At 45.2% G+C, this 20,916-nt stretch overlaps 1 protein-coding gene across 1 annotated transcript in view; it reads right to left on the bottom strand.

The window, feature by feature from the left end:
• Nucleotides 1-20,916, bottom strand: part of GET1 (guided entry of tail-anchored proteins factor 1) — a 362,252-nt gene that overhangs the window by 59,343 nt on the left and 281,993 nt on the right. The window contains exon 4 of the mRNA XM_085621247.1: nt 18,507-18,621. Coding sequence (XP_085477373.1) covers nt 18,507-18,621 — 115 coding nt within the window. The remainder of the gene's footprint in view (nt 1-18,506; nt 18,622-20,916) is intronic.

Raw genomic sequence — 20,916 nt, forward strand, 5'->3', positions numbered from 1 at the left:
CTAGTGTGTGGCATGCAGATAATTCACCAGTCTATTTCTCTTGACGTTCGCAGGATACTGAGTTATAGCTTGTGTACTTCTCATGTATATTGTCAGTTGAGTTTTTATGGAATTGCAGGTTTGGGTTGGTCTTTCAAAGTTTCAACGTATTGGCAATTATATTTCAGACCCTTCATAGTTGTTCTTTGTTCGTCAGCCATAGGCAGTTCCTGAGACAATAGGACCGCTTCTTGGCATTGTTCTGATTGCTGCCTAAATTTAATAATCTGCTTTTGACAGTTTTGTTACAAACGGCATAGCTTGTATGTTGAGTGTTTCCCACTTTCTCATTAGAACTTAGAGAAAGACAATATAGAGGCATTTCATTTAAATGTTGGAGGTTTCAAATCAAAATATGCTAGATTTCTGGGTGGTAGGGCAAAGTGGTAGATGGAGGGCCGCGCCGCCCGGGGAGGGGGGGCCCCCTCCATGTGCTTTGCAGGGGGGCCCCCTCAAGTTTCGTTACGGCACTGGTGTCTGGATATGGATGGGAGGGGGGGGGGGTCTGGCTGACTGACACTGTTGGACGCCTGGGGCTTCCCGTCTTGATGGAGATGTTGTTAGCTACCAGACGAGGTGTTCTTGGAATTAGGTAACAGATTTTTGTTTCCTATTGACACCTGTAACATGTGCAGACACTTCCATGGTGGCTCCTGAAACGCAACGTTGTAAGTCACTGGGGAAGGTGGGCTGTGCAGCAGAGCCCTGCGCTACTATATCTGCAGGTACATGTGCACTGTACAACGTCCACACATCATGGCGTGTGTCGCAAATGGGCAATGTTTTGAATTGGCCAAAAGGGGTAAGCGAGCACCTTTTGCAGAGCAACTGTTGGGCAAGAGGGGTCTTTCACTGGGGCTCTCTGTGTTATTTATGCCTCTGTTTTTGAACAGAAGTGTCAACGACGGTCTGACTGGAACACATCAACAAACATAATAACAGAGTGATAGTGAAATCAACAGGAAAAAAATCATGCAAGGAAGAAAAAACAAAGGAAGAAGTACAACGAACAAGCACTTATAATGTAATAGGTCTTGCATTTACGCGAGTTAAAGCTATTGGCATTGTAAATGGCAATGCGTTTTATTTATGTTTTAAAAACATAGATAAAAGGCATTGTCATTTACAATCCAATAGCTTAAACTCGCGTAAATGCAAGACCTATTGCATTGCAAATGGTAGGCATCACGGACAACGGGACGGAGGGGGGGGGGGGGGGTGTTTAAGAAGGCATGGACACCAGGAGGGAGGGCGGGGGGTTTAAGAAGGCACGGACAACAGGAGGGAGGGAGGGCGGTGTAAAGAAGGCACAGAGGTCGGGAGAGGGGGTGTGGTACAGAAGGCACCAAGGACGAAATGCAAGCAAGGCACGTTGTGCCTGCAGAAAGAGAAACACGATAAAGAAAATAGTGCTTAAAGACTAAGTAACAGGTACTGTGTAACAACCGAAGTAAAAGGGCTAGTCGCCATGGGAGGTGACAAATGAAGAGGAGGTGGTACTTAGGAGGGACTAAAAAGCCTATTTACGTATCAGAAGCCAGCATTTAGGAAGGACAATGACACAAGCCAATGGGAAATATGGGCGGAGAGTGGGCGGGCTTCTATTACCTACTCCTCTACAACAAGTCTCCCAGAGCAGCGCATGCGCGCTGACTCCAGGCTTGACCTAATAACGGACTGATGGAGAAAAAAGGGATAATTAACACAGGGAAGAAAACAACGGGAAATAAATATAAATGGACGTTCAAAAAGTAGGACAGAGTGGAACAACAATGGGTAAGGACAGTTAGTCCTTACTTAAATATTTAAAATGCCTACAGCTGAGAAAAGGCAAGAATTTTTAAAACCAAGTGCTTTGTGTGTACTATGTATGTAACATTAAAATATTTATCAGTGTGCTATTTCAGTGTTCTTTTGAGATAAGGGCATATCTGAGGCACTTTTTAATCAATCAGGCTTCATAAAGCATGGCAAATCACCTGTGAGGTTCTCAAGGCACTGGAGTTGGTAGCTGTTTTGCGGTGCTCTGTTCATTCGAACAGCCAGGTCGAGTCTTTTCCAGAATTCCCGGAGCAATGAGGCGGTCTTCAGGTGCAGCGGAAGGTTGTTCTAGGCTTTGGCTGCAAGGTGAGAGAAGGAGCGTCCACTGCTGTTGGCAAAAGGGTGTCTGCAAGGAAGAGGGAGTCGGATCACAGGTGTCTGGTAGCTTGGTGAAAGATCATTTGTTTGTTTATGTATGCTGGTCTTTCGTTGTGCAGGGCTTTGTATGCGTATGTCAACATCTCATCTTTAACTGGCATCACTTCTGGATCGAGAGCCAGTGTTGTTTCTTGAGGTGCGTAGTGATGTGAGTCCGTCTTTGGAGGTTGAGGAAGTGTCTTGCCACTGAGTTTTGTATTGTCTGTAGGCTCTTCAGGAGGCATGCAGTGGTACCGTAGTCCAGCTTGCTGGTGACGAGGGCCTGAGTGAGGGTCCTTCTGGTGTTGATTGTGAGTCACCTGAAAATCTTACAGAGCATGCGTATGTTGTGGAACCTGGCGGACGAGACTGTGGTTACCTGTTTCTGCATAAATAACTTGCTGTTCAAGATGGTACCGAGGTTGCGGGCGTCATCAGTCGGGGCAAGCGAAGAGCAAGTTCAGCAGGCCACCAAGCTTTGTTCCCTGGTGAGGTGTTGTTCCCAGGGATGAGGACTTCCGTCTTTAACTTGAGCCAGTTGTAACGGATTTAAGGGTATGTTCACTGGGGTTATCAGGATTATACATCAAAGGTGACAAATAGGTGGACACAGATCCCTCATTCAGTGCATATTAAAGTGCAAGGCCGCTTCACGTTTGAACGTGTTCAAGATTTCCTGAGCTAGGGGTAGATGCGGCACGCAAAGAAAGTCACAAGAATGATCTCTAGATAAAGAAGAAACTCTGAAAGTACTTTTGGGATACTGGAATGGTGAGCCTGGAAATCACAGGAATCATGAGGAAAACATACAGATGTGGAGAATTCACTAGTGCTGCAGCTGCAGTAGCACCGATGCACAAAGATGTGAGAAATATACTGCATCCTAATTATGTCTCTTTCACTACCCAAAATATGGACAGAGGAGGCCAATTTGGTTGCTTCCACTAGGATCCATGAACTCTTTGCTGCGTCACTGCATCCAGCCAGTTCAACATTAAGTTGCATTGGAATTGAGGTGGGTTGCAATGGTGTGTGCAGGAGAATGGCCCCAGGCCTTAAAGATGAGCACAAGCACTCCTCTCAAGAATCTCCCACTGAAGTACAGACGCCTCCTTAGGATGGTCACTTGAGTTCCGTTGATTCCTGTAATGTTACAGAGTGGCAGGAATATGCATGTTGCAATACCATCTCCAATGGAGCTACAGCCAGCTAACAGAGCTGTGGTGAGTGGGTGCCTGCTAGTTTACCGATATAAAAGGCTATGGTGTTGTTTGTGTGAAGTGTCACCACCTGTGACCTCAGCAGTGGTAGGAAAGCTTTCAATGGCAATAATGCTGCCTTCAGCACCAACATATTTATGTGCAGAGTTTTATCAAATTTGACCGCCAAGACACCAATGAAGACCTCTCTGCATTGTGACCCCAACGGTGACCAGGAGGTGTGAACAGGGCTGATGGAATGGACAACCTTCCAGGAGTTCTAACGTATGTCATCACCATTTCAATCTCAGTAGAAAGGATGGCGGGGTCGGGATGAGCTTCAAATGTTGGTCTTCCAGAAGGCCCCAGTGCTCTGCCCGGTGGAGTTGCTGGGAGCACGTGTGCAACCTGGCAACTCTTTTGAAAGACACTTAGAGGGCAGAAGCCTCAGGAACAAAGGTCTTGCCAAAATGAATGAATGAATGAATTGGCACTTATGAAGCGCATGGCTACCCGAAGGCCTCCCAGCGCTAGGAACCGAACCCACCCAAATGAACGGCTTTAGACGACCGGGAACAAGAACGTTTTCAGCTGTCTGCGGAAGGACATAAGGTCTTCCTCCAAACAAATGTAATTTGGAAGAGCATTCCAGCTCTTGGAAGCAATGAAGGAGAATTGTCTTCCCCCCACTCCTGGACCTGTATATTTTAGGGACTACTGCCATGCGTTTCCTGAGCGCAGGGCTCTACTGGGACAGTACAGGGAGATGATGGAATGTAGAATGGGGGGACCCTTAGAAGACAGAATCTTATGGGCGATGCAAAGGGATTTGAACTGGATCCTCTCCGCAACTGGAAGCCAGTGTAGAGAGGCTATAGAAGCTCGCGCAGATACTCTGTGGGGGGTCTGTAAAAGCAATCGAGCTGCACAATTCTGCACAGTCTGAAGCTTCTTTATCGTCGATCGCGGGGAGCCCAGATAAAGAGCATTTGCATAATCCAGACGGGAGAGAATTAAGGCTTGGACCAGCAGTTTCCTAGCATTGAACGGCAGCAAGGGGAGGATTTTCCTAACCATCCTAAGTAGTCCATAGCAGGTTCCAGCTACCTTCCGGGATTGCTCCTTCATGTCTAGCTTATGATCAAGCCAGACTCCAAGGCTTTTTATTTGGTCTTTAGGGGGGGGTATGCTGCCCAGACATTTAGGCCATAGAGAGATAGGACTTAATGGGGAAGGTTTACCCAGAAACATCAGGTCAGTTTTTGCTCCATTCAGTTGTAAATAAGAGCCCTCCATCCACGCCGATACTTTTTCCAAACAATTGGCCAAATTGTTTTCCCTGTTCCCAAATTGATTAAGGGAAACAATCAATTGGGTATCATCTGCATATGTTACAATCTGTATGCCAAAGGGTTTGACAATCTCGGCCATTGGGGCTAACATAAATGTTAAAGAGGGTGGGGCTCAGGGACGAGCCATGAGGAACCCCACAACTCAATGGCATGCTCTTAGAAATGGAGTTGTCCTCAAAGACCTGAAATGAGCGGTTGTCTAAAAAAGACTCCAGCCACATTAGTGCAGTTCCAGATACCCCCGCTTCTCTAATTCTAGAGATCAGCAGTTAACGGTATCGAAAGCCGCACTCAGATCTAAGAGGATAATTGCAGCCGAGCCTCCGGCATCCAAACTTTTCCTAGCTTCCTCAACAACTACAATCAGAGCCGTCTCTGTGCCTTGATGGGGTCTAAATCCAGTTTGCGATGGATGAAAGCAGTCATTCTCCTCCAAAAAGGGGGACAGAGTGGAGTTGACATGTTTTTCCGCAATTTTTGCGATCCCTGGAAGCAATGAGATTGGACGGTAATTAGCAAAAACTTCAGGGTCCACACTTACTTTTTTAAGCAGTGCTCTCACCATGGCTCGTTTCCGTAAGGAGGGAACAGTCCCAGAAGCCAGAGAAAGATTGATAAGTTCTAGGATAGTGGAAGCAACTGTATCAAAAACTTGGTTCAGAACGGTGGGGTGTGCCATGTCCCTCGGGGAACCTGATTTTAATTTATTAAAATAGATTTTTAGGGATTTTATATCCAGAGGAGGGAAGATCTCCAACCTAGTAACAGGTGAATTTGACTTATTTTCTGATGGGAGGTCCTTTAAAGGGGTGGTTATTGGCGGAAATGCCGAATAAATGGATTGAATTTAAAAAAAAAAAGAATTCTGCTATATTATTGCAACGTCCTAAGGTATCGACAGCGGGTGAGGCTGGAGGCGGGGGTAATTAGGGATTTAGTAATCTTAATAATTTCCCGCGGGGAGATGGGCGCTGAGGAAATCCTAGTTGCGTAGTACAGAGATTGGGCTTTGCTGACTTCTAGCTCATAGATTTTTATAGCTTGAAGCAAATGAAGCATTGTGTGGCTTTTAGCCATTTACCTCTCAGGAGGTATGAAGGCTTTTCTCAAAGTGGAATCCAGAATTGAACTACTGACCGGAACCCTTCTCCATAGACCCAAAAACGATTTGTAGGTATTTTGCAGAGAATCCAAAGTTGTATAGGTTAAGGAAGACTCTGTCCAGTTTCTGGATGCTGTGCAAATGAGATCGTAGGCTAGAAATGGGTAAGAGAGGATTTTTGCAGATTCACGAATGTCACAACTGGGGCCAGAATGTGTATAAAGCCCATAGTGGAAGCACTGAGAACCAGTAGTAATGTTCTGCATTGATAATCTTGGTTTTCCAAATTTCCTGTGCTAATTTCAGGAGGGTACATGAAAGTAAGCTTCCATAAAGTCCATTGAGCACATCTTATTATTATTCTATGCAGCTGCCAACACCCAGCCTACAGGTAGCATTTTGAACTTCAACAGGGGGAGAACTTTTTTACATCACAAAGGCCTACGTGCCGGTGGGTCTCCTCCTCTGTTCTTTACAATAATGTAGTAGGAGGACTATCCCTGTATCCTTTTTTGGGGAGAGACAAGCTCGAGTGCTACTAATAGGAGGAGTCTCTGTGCTACTTGGAGATATTCCTGGGATGACCAGGGGCATAGAAAGCGTGCCATGGACTCCAGTGCAAGATAGGAAAATATCCTCCTTGTCCACAAGCTGGTGCTGCCTTTGCATATTTGCGGCTGCATCTGTCTTTCATTCTTTGCACTTTCTTTGCACTTACTTCCCTCCGCAGGCAGTATTGAAAATGTAAGTGAAAGGTTCACTCCCTAAAGACACTTTCTCCATCACTGATCTTCCCACACACCTGTGCCCCATCATGTGGTGAGTCAAATAACTCTTGAGGCAATTTTCTTTCACCATCAAAGGGTACCGTTGAGACCCTAGGACAATGCAGGTGATAACCCCCAGGATTTCGCTCTCCATCCTTGGCTTGCCCCTTGTTTGTTTGAGCTTTGTATCGAGTGGTTGTGAAGGGCGATGAATGGCTTTCCCTCTTCTCAGAAAGCATCCAGGCTTCTTCTCTGCTTTCTCAGTGGTTGGCTGCCTACTAGGCCCTGTAGACAGCTTGCTCCTGGAGCCACCATCTAATCTGGATCCCACAGCTTGCTGGGGTCCACTTTTGCTGGTTTTGATGCTCGCTTGTGGCCCATCTGCTTCTGTGTCTCAGACAATCAGAAGCCATCTTTGTTGATCCAGCACGGGTCTTTGTGTACTGACTTGGGCTGCCCACTCCGTTCTGAACCCCCATTGCACGGAATACCAATGTCACCTGGTACTAACTTGGCCTCCTCTTCCTTCACCTACCCTACAAGGTGCCTTTGAGACTCTGCAGGTCACTCTGTCTCTCTCCTACTGAGAGGTCCTACAATTGGATGCACATACACCACTCTCAGTCCTACTGCCTCCCTACTATTCATCTCTGCGACCTTGGTCATCCATGCGGTTCAAACTACTATAAAGTCACCGCTCTGTTTCCGCTAGAGGGGGAAATCATCTCGTTCATTTGTTTGCAGATGCCCACTGTCTCACACAGATCCCGGGATCAAACCTTAAGTGGTCCTACAGTTCCTCCACCTATTGCTGCTTTTTCAAAAACTATGTAGTGAGCAGGAGCACAGGTGCCTTGTTTTGTCTGTCAGTGGAACACAGTCAACATATTACGTGACCACCTCCATTTGACACTTCGTCACACCCTCTTCCATCTTTTCTTTTTAGATAGTCTGTGAAATTAAAGAAGGGAAGTAACCAAATGTACAAAATAATGGCTCCTGCACTACATTCCAGTTCGACTATTATGAGACTTAATCCACTTAAAATTGCAAGCTTATTTTAAAGGTGGTCGGTTTTGTAGGCAAAGGCTGCACATACTATTTACCCACTATCGAACAAGAGAGGCTCACCACAAATCAATAGACCGCAAAAAAGTGATGGACGGAAATGCTCACAAGAGTCATACCAACTGGGTAGCATTCCAATCCACTATTTGTGTAGCTTGTTGGTGCTAATCTAGTACAGGACCAACCATATACAAATTAGTCTTTATGAAAATGGACAGTCTAAACTGAATTACTAGGCCATATTACCCGTGCATGGAAACAAAAGCAACCTCAGGTGGGTTTCAGCCTTGTTGGGGCTTTTCTGAAAGGTGCAGCTTGGATCCACAAGGCACAAGCAGCATCGTTAGAACCTTATGAATAGAACCTAGGGACTTGACCTAACCCAGACTGCTTTAAGTGACAAACAACAATCCAGTAGCAGATTGACAAACAAGATTCATGCTCACTTCTTACAGCTGCTTTCACCCCATCACATACAATAAGATTCTCACTGTGCTGCTAATCCCTGGGGCTCATACTAGGACTTTGCAATAGACAAGCTTAGTTCTCAATCACTGTACAGGGGTTTGCTTTCATCAGCATGTTAGAACACAAAGTGTGTGTCCCCACCTCCTGCATATGTCATGAAATTACTTTGCCTGTGGATTCTTCAAATTATTGTTATACTTGTACTGCTAAATTGTCGGTGTTTTTAAAGATTTCTGGTGCCAATAAAAATAAAAACTAGCATAGTTTTTAAACAAACATGTTTGATTTTCTTTAGAAATAAGTAAATCTGTGTTACAATTCGAGAGGTAACCACCAAATACAGAACCACAAAGAGAGAGGAAAAAGAACAAGACCATGGGTAAGGGAGCGTAAATACAATCTGAACATAAAAAGGCTATGGCCTGATTTAATGTTTGGTGGACAACCTACTCTGTCAAAAACGTGACAGATGTCCAGTCTGCCTTATTACAAGTGTCACAGGATATAATGCACTTGTAATACGGAGGACAATTTATCCCTCACGAACATGACAGATAAACCCATAATCTATCCTCTAAATCAGACCCTTCGTTTTTTTTCCCCCAGGGACACATAAATGTAGTTTAGCTAAACATATTAACATGATCTCTATCAAAATGTTTTGGGGGTGAATTTTATATAGCGCAAACTCGACCCTAAGGTATCAGATCTCTTTACATGAGCACCAGTTGCGTTACAGACGGACACATTCATTTTGTTAGGCACGGGGTGATTAAGTGATTTGCCCAGAATCACAGGATGTTGAGCGTCCCTGCTGAGACTCGAACCAGGTTCCCCAGTTTGAGGTCAACCGCTCTAGCCATTAGGCCACATCGTATTGTTCTGTTTGGATATTTAGTCTGATAATAACAACTGTAACCCCAGCATCTGAAACTGCTATTGAATATTTTTATTATTTCCGGTGTACTATCTCAATTAAAAACAATGAAATGATTTGAGGAAAAACAAGTAGTCCCTTCTAAGATCAAATAAGTGTAGTATGTCACATATACGACTGAGTATATGAGCTTAAATATATCACTTGATACTCTCAAATTCAGAGATCTTGCCCCTGCTAAGAATTGACATCTTAGAGCATGCTCAGCTTTGACTTTTTATTTATTCCAGATTGGCTATACTTGTTCTACCAGTTTCTTTAAAATGGTTGTTTGCTAATCCAAGAGTTTTATTAATCCAATCATTTTACATAAACCAATAATTTTGGTTCCTAAGAAATCTTCCGATATGGCCACATTGTCGGGCCTATTCACAAGGGGCCCTTTTCAGTACTTTTTGTAGTACTATAATAGTACTCCAAATGTACTACAAAATGCTATTTATAAACTACCAGCGGAGGTCTACACCTCCGTCTGTCCTATCTTTTTTTATGCAGAGAGCTCCGCCCCGACTGTGCAATCTCTGCAACTTTAAGGCCCTCTTTAGGATGTCAGTCAGAGTTTCGAGATCGACCGAACTCGGGTCAGAGGTCCAAAACCGCAATTATGATGCAACAGCACATGGTGGTCAGAAACCGGCAGCAGCTCAAGCTTCCATAGAGAAATGGGAGTCTCTGTGAATCCCTACACCATGTGGCAAGCCCCTCACGGAGCCTGCCACAAACTGCAGGGATTTACAGAAGGGCAACAAAGGTGCCCCCAACCGGAGGCTGCGGTAGAAAGGGGGCCCTGCCAGGGGTCCCCAAAGTCACTTTCTGACAGGCTTTCCATGTCGGAAATAATTCCGACGGCAGAAACGCCGTCCCTAAGGGATTATGTTGTGCTTTCTGTCTGGCCGACAGGATCTTTGAACCTGTTGGAAGCCAGCCGGAATGACCAGCCGGTTTGACTTCCGATCGCTATAATAATAATAATAATAATAATAATAATAATAATAATATTGGGGTTGGAAGTCAAACCAAGGATGTCAGTCGGAAAGCCTTCGACCTGCTGTCGGAGGCTTTCTGACCGACATCCTAATGAGGGCCCAAATACACATTTTAGTAGTAAATAATAATAATACTGAAGCTTATAAAGCGCGACAGCTACCCCAAACAGGGGTGTCCCGGCGCTATAGCAGTCAAGGAAGCTAGATTGACATACAAAGGTGAGAAGACCGGCCTCCTAAGCCCTAAGCTGCGCCGAAGAGCCATGTTTTCAGGGCTTTTCGAAAGCAGGATTCTGAAGTTGCCAGCCGTAAATGGCTGGGCAAATGGTTCCAGAGTGTGGTTGTCTTGGCCGTGAAGGATCTACCACCCAGGCGTGATTTTCTGAAACGGGAGGAATGTAGCAGATTCTGAGAGTTAGAGCGTAACGCCCGGTTCTGCTTGTAGGGGCATAATCTATCCTTCAGGTAGCGTGGGCAATTGCCATGCAAGGCCCTATAGGCCAGGGTCATTGCCTTAAAAATAATTCTTTGCTCAACCGGCAGCCAATGGAGCAACCTGAGATGCGGAGAGACATGGTGTCGGAAAGGAATTCGGTGAACCAGTCTCGCAGCCGCATTCTGAACCAGCTGGAGGCGGTGGATAGCGTATTTAGGGAGACCTAAATAAAGGCTATTTGCGTAGTCCAGCCTAGATGTGACTGTGGCATGGACTACTGTTTTCCGGCAATCTTCCGGGAGGAGGTGCAGAATTTTCCTTAAGTTTTTTAATATCCTGAAGCAGGTAGCGGAAACCTGCTGAATTTGGGCAAGGAGAGAGAAATCAGACTCCCACCGTACTCCTAAATTGCGAATGCAATTAGCGGGGGGGTGATGGTCCCATTTCCTCTGGCCACCATAGATCCGCATCGGTGGCACAGCCCGTACCGAAGAACATGACTTCGGTCTTTCCAGCGTTAAGCTTTAATTTGTTAGCGTTCATCCAAATGGCTATGTCACGCAGGCAGCCTTTAAAGTTCTTGAAAGCCTCAGCGGACCGCTCCTTAAATGAAAAGAACAGCTGTGTGTCGTCGGCGTAGGAAATCGCTTTCACACCCCAGTTGTTGATCAATGAGAAGAGCGGAGCCAGATAGAGGTTGAAAAGTAATGGGCTCAGGGCGGAGCCCTGAGGGACTCCACACCTTAGCGGAAGTGGGGATGACTCAAATGGCTTGAGAGCGACCCTTTGCGTGCGACCGCTCAGGAAGGAAGATAACCAAGCCAGAGCCTTTCCTCCAAAACCTGCCCCATGTAGTCTCTTGACCAGTATGGAGTGGTCCACGGTATCGAAGGCCGCCGAGAGATCCAGGAGCACCAGTAAGGATGAAGCTCCTGAGTCAAGTGACCATCTAATCGACTCGGCTACCTCAAGGAGGGCGGTCTCTGTGCTGAAGCCTGCCCTAAAACCCGATTGTGTATCATGTAAAACTCCGCTTTGCTCGATGAAAGTAGTCATTTGTCGTTGTACTAGTTTCTCGAGCATTTTACCAGGGGCAGGGAGTAGGGAAATGGGTCTCAGGTTGTTGAGATCATCCGGATCCCCATTTGGTTTCTTTTTTAAAGGTAGAAGTGTGGCATGTTTCCAGGTATCGGGGAAAATGCCGGTAGTCAGCGAAGAGTTCCATAACTGAAGTAGCGTGTCCACTAGGGGGGCGGATATTATTTTCCACAGTTTTGGCGGGCAAGGGTCATCGGGCGCACCGGAGTGGCAATTCTGAATGGCAGCTAGCGCTTCCTTAGAAGATAAGGGCGTAAAATTGCTAAGTGTCGGAAACATTAACTTCGATGGGGGTGTGTCTGATTCTATAGTTGGTACAGAAGGGCCGAAAGAATCATAAACCTTTAAGATTTTGCTGTCGAAGTGGTGCGCGATTTTGTCACATAAAGCCTGAGTAGGAGTCATATTAGATTCCATAGCCGTGGGATTAAAGAATGATTTTACTACTTTAAACACTTCGCTACAGGAATGATCAGCATTCAAAATGCGGTTAACAAAGTAATCTCTCCTAGCAGCTTTGATGTCCCTATGGAAAACTTTTTGAGCCTGTTTATAAGCTGTCTTGGCTAATTCGTCATAGCGCACTCTCCACAAGCGTTCAAGTCTCTTGCATTTGCTTTTAGACTCTTTGAGGGTATAGGAGAACGAGGGGGCAGTGGGGGACAGTCTAGTAGATTTAACTACTCTAACCGGAGCGGCAGAGTCCACAGCTGTTGCAATCCAATTATGCACGGAGACTGCATCTGCATTCGGATCAGACGACAGGCTGGGGGGAGTAGCCTGTATAGCAGCGCGTAAACCTGCATCGTTCAGATTTTTCAGGTTTCTCTTGTGTATGAGACGAGGGCCCTCTCTTTGTCTGAGGTCAGGCAAGATAAAGCTGAGAGAAATCAAATAGTGATCAGACCAAGTTAGAGGAGAGGGGGGCGCTATAGCAACATCAGCAAGGTTGGTAAACACAAGATCTAAGATGTGACCTGCTGTATGCGTAGGGGCAGATACCCGTTGAATAAGGTTAGCACCTGCTAAGGATGATACCAGATGATCGGCTTGTGAACAGCCTACATCATCCACATGAAGGTTGAAGTCGCCTAAAACCATAAAGTTAGTATATTTTACAGACATTTGAGCAATGATGCTGCATAAATTTTGAAGCGCCATTGAAGTACAGTCTGGTGGTCTATAAATGAGGATACCAGAAAGGGAAAAAGAGGGATTAAAATGAATACAGAAGTGTAGACCCTCAATGCCTTGCCCAAGCGATGGCACAGAGGACACCAAATTCCAAGTATCTCTCAAGATAATGGCCTCTCCACCACCCCTTTTTCCCCCTTCGCGGTTAGCGTGGCACATTTTGAAGCCAGATGGAATTGCTAATGCAATGGAAGTCACAGTATCCAGGTTAAGCCAGGTTTCTGTGAGAAACAAGGCATCCCACGTCCCCTCGCTTAAAAGAGACCAGATCTCAGGGGCATGTTTAACCATGGATCTGCAGTTGAGCAGGCAAGCATTAAATTTAGTCTTACTTTCCCTCGACGGGCTTCGACCACATATTAGTATGTAGCCACATGTACTACAGCACAAAAGGGCCGGGATAGCAGCCAGGTCTAGCCTCTGGGAACCGGCACAGGGAGGGCAGCGTAGACTTAGCAGCTCCTCGCGTGACCAGCGCAGGGGTTGAGCGTACCTGGGAGTGGCAGTATGGCCGGTGCCGGTCGCAGACTGGGCGCGGACGGGCGCAGACGGGCTTGCCTTTGGCGCACCCGCTGCGCGTGTCCGCTGCGCGGCCGGCAGTTCATCTCCCTAAAGTGCTCCGAGACCGGAAATGAGGGGCGGGAGTGGGTGGAGTCGCGCTGTGTCCCTCCGTTCAATCGGCACTTGTTTGCCGTGACGGACCGGGGACCGCAACCCACCAGCTAAACTCACGTAATGCCCGGTCACAGACAAATATGCAGTGCAAATTACACAGTGTGCTCACGATTATTTTAAAAGTCTTATTTCACCATTTAAAACAGAGCGTTTAAAAGCAACAGTATGTGCAATCCAGCAATGTGCAAAATACTTAATTTAAAAGAAAAGGAGGAAAGGAGGACTAGCCTCACCGCGCGCTCTAGCTGATCCCGTGGCGCGGCCGGCAGTTCATCTCCCTAAAGTGCTCCGAGACCGGAAATGAGGGGCGGGAGTGGGTGGAGTCGCGCTGTGTCCCTCCGTTCAATCGGCACTTGTTTGCCGTGACGGACCGGGGACCGCAATCCACCAGCTAAACTCACGTAATGCCCGGTCACAGACAAATATGCAGTGCAAATTACACAGTGTGCTCACGATTATTTTAAAAGTCTTATTTCCCCATTTAAAACAGAGCGTTTAAAAGCAACAGTATGTGCAATCCAGCAATGTGCAAAATACTTAATTTAAAAGAAAAGGAGGAAAGGAGGACTAGCCTCACCGCGCGCTCTAGCCGATACTGTGGCGCAGCCGGCAGTTCATCTCCCTTAAGTGCTCCGAGACCGGAAATGAGGGGCGGGAGTGGGTGGAGTCGCGCTGTGTCCCTCCGTTCAATCGGCACTTGTTTGCCGTGACGGTCCGGGGACCACAACCCACCAGCTAAACTCACGTAATGCCTGGTCACAGACAAATATGCAGTGCAAATTACACAGTGTGCTCACGATTATTTTAAAAGTCTTATTTCACCATTTAAAACAGAGCGTTTAAAAGCAACAGTATGTGCAATCCAGCAATGTGCAAAATACTTAATTTAAAAGAAAAGGAGGAAAGGAGGACTAGCCTCACCGCGCGCTCTAGCTGATACTGTGGCGCGGCCGGCAGTTCATCTCCCTAAAGTGCTCCGAGACCGGAAATGAGGGGAGGGAGTGGGTGGAGTCGCGCTGTGTCCCTCCGTGCAATCGGCACTTGTTTGCCGTGACGGACCGGGGACCGCAACCCACCAGCTAAACTCACGTAATGCCCGGTCACAGACAAATATGCAGTGCAAATTACACAGTGTGCTCACGATTATTTTAAAAGTCTTATTTCACCATTTAAAACAGAGCGTTTAAAAGCAACAGTATGTGCAATCCAGCAATGTGCAAAATACTTAATTTAAAAGAAAAGGAGGAAAGGAGGACTAGCCTCACCGCGCGCTCTAGCTGATACTGTGAGGGATAGGGGAAGTAGTTGGAAACTGGGGAACCTTTACAACTAATGGGGTGGGATTTTAGGGTGGAGTAATGAGGGGTTAAGGGAAGGCTAGGGAAGAACATGCCCCCAACTACAAAAAAGTAAGCGCACTCCTATTCACAAACTGTTCTTCTACAGTTATTACTGCCAGAAAGGACCTAGGTTCCAGTTAAAGGTCCTGCCTCCATTATTTTCTATGGGAGGGTGTTGCAGTATCAGTGTTTGGCCATGTGAGGTGTTTGACTTACTACTTCTTCTTTTTGTCAATATTAACTTTACACTTGAAAATGTGGCAGACATATATAAATCAACATTTATGAGTAACTTTACACTTGGATTTTGTGAACAACCCAAAGTAGTACAGTTATTTAAAAGTGTAAAAGTAAACTTACACGTGTAAATTGCTCACAGGCATAAGCTACCTTTGAGAATAGCTCCCCGAGACTCTATGGGATTGGGAGGAAATGGTTTGGCACTTAGAAGAGGTCCACATGGTGTAGAAAGCGAGAAAGAACCAGAGACATTGACGCATGTCCTTTATGTTAGCAATGCTATTTGTAAATACAGAAATCTGTACCACTGCTAAATTTCTCAGGTGTTTAAATGAATTATTTGATGAGGGTAAGATTATTGCTTTTATAAATGTTTGTGATTTCATCAATAATATGGTACTTGATAAATTTGCAAATGTTGATTTGTATATCTGTGGTAAAACTGCTGATTTGTAAAGTGTGTTTGGGATGTTTGTATAGCTGTAAACAAACTCAATTTAAATGCAAAACGTCACACTGAAGGTTCAGATCTTCAAGCGGCACCAAATTAAGAGTAGTAACTATGTTATTTTAATGAAGAACTCCTCCCATCTAGGTAATATAATATGGCAGTTAACAAATAGATGCATTTGGCTTGCTTTCAGTGCAATCCCTTTCCAGTATTTTTCAGTGCGAATCAGTTTTGGTCTCGGCATTTTCAGTGGGACCCAATATAGCCTCATATTGATGTTTTGCAGGAAAATATATTTTCAGAGTGGTCCTATTTTCTTCAGTAGAATGTGCAGAGCTGCCTAGCATTTAACAGAAATGCGATTTCCAAGATGCTTAATGTGGGATACACTTTTTAACGTACGTTTCTCTACAAGGGTGTCCTCTTCCACCAAAATCAGGTGGCTGACCAACTCTAACTTAGAGGGGTAACTCAAGGTAAGACCTATTCTTGCCTTTGCACAAGTGTACACAAAGTAGTTAGAGCAGGGATCGCCTGATAAAAGCACAAGACCATTTATGAGCTAGTTGAGGGTTGAAACATGTCGGCACTTTGCAGGACAACAGAGAAAACTCACTAGGTTCATCTAATTTGCTTGCTTTTTAATCCTACCCCACATAGTCTTGAATAAAGGAATTCCTATGGGTTTATACACAGGTAGTTTTGCGCAATAATCTGGATTTCTGGTTTATCCAGTCACTCTCATTTTGAACTCCCTCTCACTAAGCTTCAGGCCACCCTTTTAGTATTATCTTATCAACTTGGGATGAGGTAGCCAATGAATGCCATAAAAGTGTGGGTGAGGCTTCTTCATCCAATGTAATGAGCATTGTGTTTCTTAGCCCTTTTCTTCACAATAGACCCGATGAGCCATTACATTATCATATTCATTGTATGGTTTATTGTTGATACCAAGGAGGACATGTGATAATAGTTGGACCTCCTGCTCTCTTGTTGTAATACACAGAACACTCTATAGGCCAGTCCAACCCGTAGCAAGGGTGTCATGGGCCCTGGTGAAAGCAAGGGAAACTGGTGTCCATCTACTGTTTGATAGTAACAGACCAATAGTGTTTGGGTGTGGTGGGCCCTTAACACTCAGGAGCGCTACTGCCATTGCACCTGCTGCACTACTGAAACCTACGTCCTTAACAATCACTTGGGGTGGTGGCTGTTATGATGTGATAGCAGAGGTGGAAGTCGGCCAGCAGATTGTGTTGTTTGCTGCGTGGTCAACACATCAGTGCCTCCTCTTTGGATACAACAATAAGTATGATATCTGCCGGTATGGGAAAACCTCACTTTCCTAAAAGAATAAAATAGCAAGCATCTTTTGCTCCCCAAGGCAAGATTAAGTGACTTACTGGGGCCTACTTCTGGCTGGCTGTTGTGCACACTATCCCTCGCTACCCAGCAGCAGTTGTATTTCTAGTGCTAATAATAACATCATTGCGCTCAGAAAATATGTCATTCAGTGAAAGTCCAGCCAATCAGCTTTAGGCCTCTGCAGTAGTCTAGCCAACTAGAGCTTTGCTTGTATAATTAAAAAATGCATTGGCAAGAATAACCATTTCCACTGTGCTCCAAGGGGATTTGTTTGGGGTATAAGCAGAACTGATGCAAAAAGGGAAAGCCATAATTTCTTTGCATAGTCAGGAAACCCCCAATCTAGGGACAGCGAAGCTTTTTCCAGATAAGAACTGAAACTCCGTAGACTACTGCCTCATTTAAGCTTCGTACTCATATAGCCTTGCATATTTTAAATCTTACTATAAATCCATTCTAACAAATTGATATGAATTCATCTAATGAGACACTCCATTTATTTGAAAAAGTTGTAGTTAAGACATGTATTAATCTGTTTCTTCCTTGGCGTGGCCCAATGCTGCCATGAAGGCCAAGCTGCACTGGGTATTTAAACATAACTTCTGTAAGTACTTTTGTCAAATTCTTTGGAAGTGTTTCATAGTTGTTTGCGGGCCATGGCTCACTGGTTAAGGGGAAACTCCTTGCAATTTAATGCTGGAAAGACCGAAGTCCTCTATTATTCAGTTGGGAAGGTTCCTTCTGTGCTGCCTGTAAACTTTTGGTCTTTAGATTCACCTTCCGCATTACAACAGGTGGAGAAGGTTCGGAACCTGGGCATTATGTTTAATATTAAACTAACGTTGGAGGCCCAGGTCAATCAAACAGTGGGAAGCTGCTTCGCCACTATTCGAATTCTGCGAAAGTTCTTACCCTTAATGCCTTCCCAGGCGCGAGCGCTAGTAGTACAAAGTACCATACTAAGCAGATTAGATTACTGCAATGCGCTGCTACTTGGGTCCCCGAAATATCTTTTAGATAGACTTCAGCGGATTCAGTCAACAGCAGCCAAGTTAGTATTAGGCTGGCCCAGAGATTGCTCATCCTCACTGGCTATGGCGGAGCTGCACTGGCTCCCAATTAGACAAAGAATACAGTTTAAATCTCTCTGCTTGGTGTTCAAGGCCCTGCATGGGATCGGGCCCGTCTCCATGCAAAAAAAGTTTGAATGGTACACTCCTGGGAGATGCTTGCGTTCCTCCTCAGCTAGGCTGGTGAAAATACCTAGAGTCAAGAAAGTCAAATCAGGCGGCAGAGCCTTCGGTGTATCAGCTGCCAGACTATGGAATGAGCTTCCGCTGGAATTGAGACAAATCCGGACCTTTTCCCCTTTAGGAAGAGATTAAAAACCTAGCTTTTCCCCAATATCTAGTTGTTGTCAGCTCCTCGGGGTTCACCCACAATCTGTGTACTCGTGTTTGTCAGCGCCAGGATGCCTGCTAGGTGATAGTGCGCTTACAAGTGAAATAAATAAATAATACAGAAAAGCTCACAATCATATAGAAATACAAAAAGCATGTGATGATCAAGTGTTGATAGTGTCAAATACTGGAAACAAATCTTCCTTTGTACCTGCTACTCCCGTAGGAAAAGCCACTAAGCGCTCCAAGGGTGCTATCCATCTGCTTGGTAATACAGTCACTGGCTCCGAATAATATTTCCAGATGAGCGAAACCATCAAAGCAGCCTGCAGAAAACACAATAAGTCTAGGTAAATTAATTTGAAAAACAATATTAAGATTTGCATGTAAATGTTTTCGGCGATATCACACTAAGCAGACTGAATCAACATTGCTCAGATTCCCTCTATCCTTTTCTCAACGAACTAAGTCTCATAAATAACAAATCGAATATTGGAAAACAGTCCCACCTACATTGCAACATTAGATGGCAGATCTCCCAAAATATCAAATGCAACTTCAACTCCAGTAGTTCTAATAACCAGAGCCAAACAAGCATTAGTAAATGCATCAGGTTTCGCCTATGTGATTAATAATATATTTTTTTGGTAAGTTTTAAGTTGGTGAGCTGTTGTGCAATAAAAGTTAAAGAAAGCTGGCCAAGAAATCAAAAGAAAAGCAGTCTGTCATTATATGTCCTTGCAGGCAAGTCAGTGGGCACTCTGGGAGACAAATTATTAATATGGACCAAACTCATGGGAAACATCCTTTACAACGAAGGCTTAAGAACGAAAAACTTTTACAATGAAACCTGAAGCATGACGGTGTCATTACATAGCCAATTATTACAACTAAAATGTTATTACAACGAATGCATTACTACCCGAGCCAATACAACGAAATCTAGTACTCACGGGAGCAGACTTAAGGAAGGGGTGGTTTTAGGAATAACGGTGTGGCTTGGGTTCCGCCCGGTTGACGGATTTAGGGCTCAGGGTTAGGGAAGGAAAAGGCATGCATTAAGAACTGCGTTTTAAGTTCTATGTGTCCTACTCACGGCCAATCAGCTAGGGATAAGGGTGTTGGGGGGTGGGGGGGGGGGGGGGGGGGTTGCCCGGCTGCCAAATTTAGGGCTTCAGGGTTGGGTAAGAGGCAGTTCTAAAACAACATGTTTTTCTCTCTTGTGACCTGACGTGGGAAGCATGGGTGTCCGTGGGGGGGCAAGGAGGGGCGCTTGCCCCCCCCTGGAGCGCCCCTCCTTGCCCTCCCTGCAGACGCCCATGACGTCTTCAATCCCTCGTTCACCCCTCTTTTAAACCTCACGCCAACTCATCTCTCTCCTACCTCGACTTTTAACAGAGGAGCAACTAGAGTCAAATTTCAGGGGGGGCGAGGGGAGGGCTAATTCATCCAGCCATATGCAGAGTGGAGATGCAGGGGCTCTAAGAAGGGGTGACAACACAACAAAGCATCACTAACAAGTAAATGGTCTTTTTTTTTTTTGTAAACTGTTTTTATTATTTTCTTGCCCAAGGCATAAATATTTCCGACATATTTAAACATATACATATAATCATTACCTTTGCATTGATGAACATTATGGCACTTGGTATTACAAAATCGTAAACATTTCCTTAAACTGGTAAGCGTCTTCATATTACATTTCCAACTCTCCTCCATTTTCATTGTCTGAGTCCTCCTCTACTTCAATGTCAGGGGGTTCACAAATGTATCCCCTGTATTTATTCCATGCCCCCCATATCTAATTCCATTTCCCGGGGCAGCCCCGATTTACAAACACTGCTTTCTCTGCCACCATGGCCAAATCGAGATCCCCACACCAGGCGGCCAGTGACGGTGTCTCCTTCGCTCCCAACTTTTGTGCGACGTTGCACTTTGCCACCATTATCCCCATTGTTACCCACTACTGTGCTGGGCGGGTGAGGTCATTTGGCTCCCATACATTTAGAATGCATCTTCTAGACTCGGGCGCCAACGATATTTCCACCACTTGTGTTATGGTCCTCATCACCTTTACCCAGTACTCCGCTATCCTGGGACATCCCCACAAGGTATGGAGGAAAGTGCCCTCCTCCCCACAGCGTCTCAGGCAATACGGATGTGGTGCCTGTGAGAAGTTGGCCTGATGTATGATGTCACTAGTTCTAGTGTACACCTTATATCAGTCCAAACAACCCTTATGGTGATTGGTTGTAAAGTCAACCTTATAGACCAGCTATCCTTGTGGTAGCATGGACAAGAGCAGTCTTTGGCTAAACTCTGAATGGCATGTGAAGCCAGCTGTTATACCATTTGTAACCCCTTGAATACCAAATGAAAGAACACCACAACAGATATATATATATAAAATAAAGTGTATTTATTCTAGTCAAACCCTCAGCACTCTTTATGAGATTCGAGGTAAGTACAACACAGTCTTATTCAAGCATACATTAAGTCACACAGTTAGGCCCTAGGGGCCACGCAAACCATATACTAAATAAGTGGTATAAGGACCACTGTCACGGAAATAGGATAGGCCTAGGCCTAGGGAATCGCTGGGGCTACACTACTCTACCAAA

Source organism: Triturus cristatus, chromosome 8 (genome assembly GCF_964204655.1).
Source record: "Triturus cristatus chromosome 8, aTriCri1.1, whole genome shotgun sequence".
Classification (NCBI taxonomy): Eukaryota; Metazoa; Chordata; class Amphibia; order Caudata; family Salamandridae; genus Triturus; species Triturus cristatus.